The sequence below is a fragment of the Arachis ipaensis genome, chromosome B03 (genome assembly GCF_000816755.2).
Source record: "Arachis ipaensis cultivar K30076 chromosome B03, Araip1.1, whole genome shotgun sequence".
Taxonomy (NCBI): Eukaryota; Viridiplantae; Streptophyta; class Magnoliopsida; order Fabales; family Fabaceae; genus Arachis; species Arachis ipaensis.
The window spans coordinates 115,867,516-115,872,430 of record NC_029787.2 but is presented as its reverse complement, the minus strand read 5'-3'; the positions used below and the strand labels follow the sequence as shown (position 1 = coordinate 115,872,430).

Below are 4,915 nucleotides of genomic sequence, written 5' to 3'. Positions count from 1 at the left end.
AAATTAATTTTTTTCCATATAAAAATATCTTTATAGTAGTTATCTATTTATAATCTAGGGTTTTAAGTTTTTCTAGTATTATACAGCACTTTAATGAGTAACGAACCACTGATCAGGCGGTGCAGTGACCCCCTACAGGTGATATCTTTGTCGTGATAGGGAAGACAAAGAAACAGTGCTCTGTTCACCAACAAATTTTGTCCAACGGGTTGTTGGATCGAAAATTCGAAATATTCCTTTCCAAATAAACCACTAACTGGAATTCTATGTCGATGTACAAGAATGACAACTATACACTTTTAGAGCCAAAATGAAGAGAAATGGTAACCAATGGAACATTCTATTCTACAGGCCTCAAAACAGACAATAAACTACCTCTCCACCCTGTAAACCCCCTGAGCACTAAGACCCCAACCAACTTTTTTAAAAAAATGGAGAAAACAAAACTAGAATGGTTCTTACAAGAATGAGCTACAGATACAGTTGGCCTAATATACAACCATCAATCATATTCTCAACCCCAAAAGATATGTATAAGGACCTCAGCCTGATCAATCAACTAACCATCCAATTTCCATTTTGTCCAGCCTTTTTTTGCTTTTTCTGGTTTGTTCTGTTCAGCATCCTTCAATGTTTTCAGCAATACACTAACTGACTTCATATCGGCAGAAGCCCATGGTCGAACCACCTTCCTGCTCAATGTGGTTTGTCCAAACAGTATAAAGTTTTACATTAAAGGGAGGTAAGCTCCCCCATGACCCTTCCTCAACACTAGTGGTGCCGCATTGTCAGGGACGTTATCCAATTCCTCCTTGCATGCATCAATTACATCACCAAATCCAGTTGCCAGTGTAGCCAATTGCATCCGCAACTTCAAGTCCCTTGTTCGTTTCAATAGGCACCTGAATGATCTTCCTAAATATTTAGCCCACTCGGCTGGCAAGCCTCCACCTGTAAGCCAGACAGAGAAATGAGATTGGTCCCCTCTGGCAGCCACTTCAGCTCTATAGAATCTAGCTAAATCAATCAGCATTGACGGCTGAAGAGGTAGAACTGCAACGAACTCTGCCACAAATTCCTCCATCACTTCAGGTTTGAGCATCTGGTTCCAGAGTACTAAAGCCCACTCACTTGGTTGGTTTAGGTTATAAGCTTCAGCTACAATTAAAGCCTCTTGAAAACGAGATTGCTCAACCAAAGCTCGTCTAGCATTGGTTTCTGATAGATTAAGCCACTGGAAATCAGGCATTCGAATTTGCAAGGACAGAAGGGAAGCCTGTGCACAATTGCTTCGTGTTTTGTTGCCAGCATCAATGGAAGAGTGAACTTCAGCAGCTTCAATGAAGTAGCGCATGGAATCCAATAAATCCTCATTCTGGTCCATGTCATAGCGGCGGAACCACTGTTCACACGATTGCTGTGCTCGTGACTCTAAAAGAGCAGCTGTCTCATGTTTCATATCAAAATGACTGTAGACCTATAAAGAGCACAAAACCATAATCAATAAATTAACACATTTTTTAATCAAAAGTTAGCTTGAGCTTTGAAAGATGTTAAATCAGACTTTGAGAAAGAGAGAAACAAGAAAAGAATCTGAGCAACTGCAAAAAAGCAACTTGTCCACCTTTCAAGTCGCTGCACTTTTTTTAATCGAGTCCCTATACTTTTTTTCATTTTAATTGAGTCCTTGCACCAAATTTTTTTTTAATTGAGTCTCTACACTTTTTTTTTTCCTTTTATTTGAGTCCATGTACCAATTTTTTTTTTAATTGGGTCCCTATACAATTAAGCCAATTACTACCAAGAGGGACCCAATTGAAAAAAAAAATTGGTGCAACGACCCAATTAAAAGGAAAAAAAATATAGGGAGCTAATTGAAAATTTCGCGAAACTATAGGGACCAACAGAGTAATTAAACCTATAGAATATGCCAAGACCAAAAATGTATTCATATCTTACAAAGCAGGACGAATACCAAAAGAAAAAGAAGGGTATTCCAGCTTTATAACTTGATCATGGATATACAAGTGGCAGGCATTAGAGGAAATATCCTCTAAGGCAAAAGGTTATCAATTATACAACTTTTGATATAAGTTTATATGTTAGCACTTTACAGCATACAATCATTAATTAATATATATTTATATGCTACACTGACAACATTGTAACAGTTGCCATTTTACCAACAGAAGGAAATACTGACCATAGCAAATGCATCAAGGTCATTAGGGTTGAAATGCTTCAAAGATGTAAGAACAGCCATTCGAAATCCTCTGACAGCCTCAGCAGTGCCTGTGTTGGTGTCTGCAGCAGCAGAATACTTCTGGAGCAGAAGATCCAACTGACCGTTTTCTATGAGAATGCCAAGAATGAAATTGAGAGCATAAAAGTTTCCAACCCCGGTTATTAATCGAGCCAAACATGAAAAATCACCCTCCAATACATAAGCATCAACCCTAGTTGCAGCAAGAGCTACGAGGACATCAACTCCATCAAGGCATGCAGATGACTTGTAGAAATGGTGGGACAGAATAAGAAGCTCAACCTGAAAAATGTCAATTTCATCAGGCAGAACGAGTTAGCCAGCTTCAAAATAATGGAGTGACTTTGCAACAATGAATCTTTATTTTTACTTCATGTTACAGCTTCAAAATGATTATCTGCTTAAAGAATAAGGCTGAGCACAATAGCAATGTAAAAGAAGGGGGCATTGAAAAGATATTAATGGAAATTACAATTTTATTGGAGAAAGAGGACAGAAAGTTGAAAACACGATCATCTGATAATGGTACCAAGTTTCTGGTAAAAATATGTACAACTGACAACTATCATTGTGATACCTCACAAGCATGTGGTATCTCCTGTCCAGTAATCACCAAACGCATTAAAGCATGCCCAATTTCTGGTTCAGAGGGACAAAGCTCTGCCCACTTCAAGAAATCTGAAAATCTCCACAGCAATGGAGCAGGTCCTTCTTCCTTTTGTGAATCCATATACCCTCCACGATGTGCAGCCAACACACCCTGAACAATATAAATTGTATACAGAAATATTGTATTATGAACTCTTAGAATCTACACAAATTGTATATATAAACAGTTTTTTAACCCAACATTGACATATGAATAAACCTACAACCAAAAATGATGCCAGTTCAAAAATCCTGGTTAATTTCTTTACTTCATTGGGACAGGCAATAAGCAGATTTTAACATATTCAACATTGACAATATACCCATAAAAGGGGAAAAACACGCACACAATTGAAGATAATAAAGAACCAAACCTTTAGGAAAGATTCTGCAAGTATTTGAGCAATGCTTGACGCTGGCATTGGATGAGTCTGCACCAGCATGTTTGCCTCCTCAAATGACTCCTGTGCTTTAAGAGAAAGGAGCTGTAGCAGTTCAATTGGTTGCTTGTTGAACGCCTCAAAAAATGAGAGTCCCAAGGTGTTTGCAGCTTTTATAACTGCTATTATTCTCTTACATAACCCGCGCCCACTGCCTTCTGTAAAAATGGCCACCAAAGACTCCAGAACCTAGCATCATTGTATGTCCACAATATTTTATCAATACACATATCATGTCAACATCTTTAAAAATTTTTCAAAGGAAACTAATTGGCAAAATACAGCAGGAAAAATAGTGCACGCGTGTGCGCGTACACGTATGTGTGTGTATTTTTAGGTAGAGGAGGGTGGTTAGATAAGAACCTGCAGTGGGTCCACATGGTGCTTGCCCTTCAGTAGACCATGTGTTTGTATAACTGAACGCACTTCTTCGTCAAGCATTGACAAAGATACATTGCTGGGAGGAGTTGAAATAGCAGCAAGCTTCAAGGCCGCATCTACAAGTTTAAATTCAGATGGTATTTCTTCAGGAGAGAACTTAAATTGCAGTTGCTTGGCTGCAGTAATTTGCCCAAATTCCAATAAAGATAGTACAGCTCTTTCCAGCTCTGCTGCTCCAACCCTTTCGTCCCACCTAGAAAATGACATTTCCAGTTTTAGGTTCTCTTCATTCAACTGCAACTCATTTTTGAAACAGTGGGCACTAGATCCATCATCACTATCAGCACTTTTATCTGCTGTTTCAAGAGGTGGGCGTCTTGATTGCATGTATCCTTTGCCCCTTCTTTTTGTCTTTGAACCACCACCAAAAGTAGTTGAGAGGCCAGCATCCACTACTTGATTCTTGTAAGGGATTTGGTTATCAATTCTATTCCTCATTGAATTTATATGGTTGTCCATCTTTGCTATTATGGTTGCAGTTCGGTCAATAATACTGGATTCATTCTTGATAGCATTCTCCCTGACGGAAAAGGTAAAATTGAAGTCTCCTTCACTCTTTACCTGGCTCTCAGATTCAACCGCTAAAAGCCATACTTTGGTTTCAATTTCACGCAGAAGATGCAATGGGCAGACACTGAAAAATTGAGCAACAAGATAAGTAAAGATATTAACAGAAGTTCAAAAAGTAAATCTGATATGTTCCATACGGGCTGGAAAGGCTTATCATCCCACTCAACCATTGCAGAGAAAGCAATAAAATTTCATGAAGCTCCCTTGCAGGCAGATCTTTCTCAACAGCTTCAGCATGTTTAAGGAAAAATAACCCAGCCTACAATCATTAAATGGATATAAACATTAAGAAAAAACGTAGCATATATGTTTAATTGAACTTTACAACAGGTACTAGAAACCAAACACACTTGAAGAGAAGGGAAGGAGTATCTGATGAATAGTGTGTGACAGTGGCTCCATAAAGCAACCCTCTCTTCTGGCACGTCCCAAAGAAACTCCTTCCACTCGGCTACCATAGATTCAGCCTAGAATTTGTATAAGGGGCAAAGAAAGTTGAGGAAAAGAGGTGAGACATATTTGCAAAAATATGACACAAATTGCCACTATTCAT

The 4,915-nt window shown here is 38.6% G+C and overlaps 1 protein-coding gene across 5 annotated transcripts in view; it reads right to left on the bottom strand.

Moving 5' to 3' along the window:
• The window catches only part of LOC107631144, a 19,174-nt gene continuing 14,442 nt past the window's right edge, over nt 184-4,915 (bottom strand). For 4 of the 5 annotated variants that reach the window (XM_021119343.1, XM_016334490.2, XM_021119344.1 and 1 more), the window contains 7 exons: nt 4,713-4,829; nt 4,500-4,621; nt 3,715-4,426; nt 3,286-3,540; nt 2,841-3,023; nt 2,204-2,545; nt 184-1,477 (listed from right to left, as the gene is read on the bottom strand). In XM_021119343.1, coding sequence (XP_020975002.1) covers nt 728-1,477; nt 2,204-2,545; nt 2,841-3,023; nt 3,286-3,540; nt 3,715-4,426; nt 4,500-4,621; nt 4,713-4,829 — 2,481 coding nt within the window. In that variant the 3' untranslated portion in view covers nt 184-727. Of the gene's footprint in view, nt 1,478-2,203; nt 2,546-2,735; nt 3,024-3,285; nt 3,541-3,714; nt 4,427-4,499; nt 4,622-4,712; nt 4,830-4,915 lie in introns of those variants that run through there. The other variant, XR_002359722.1, reaches the window with a different exon arrangement.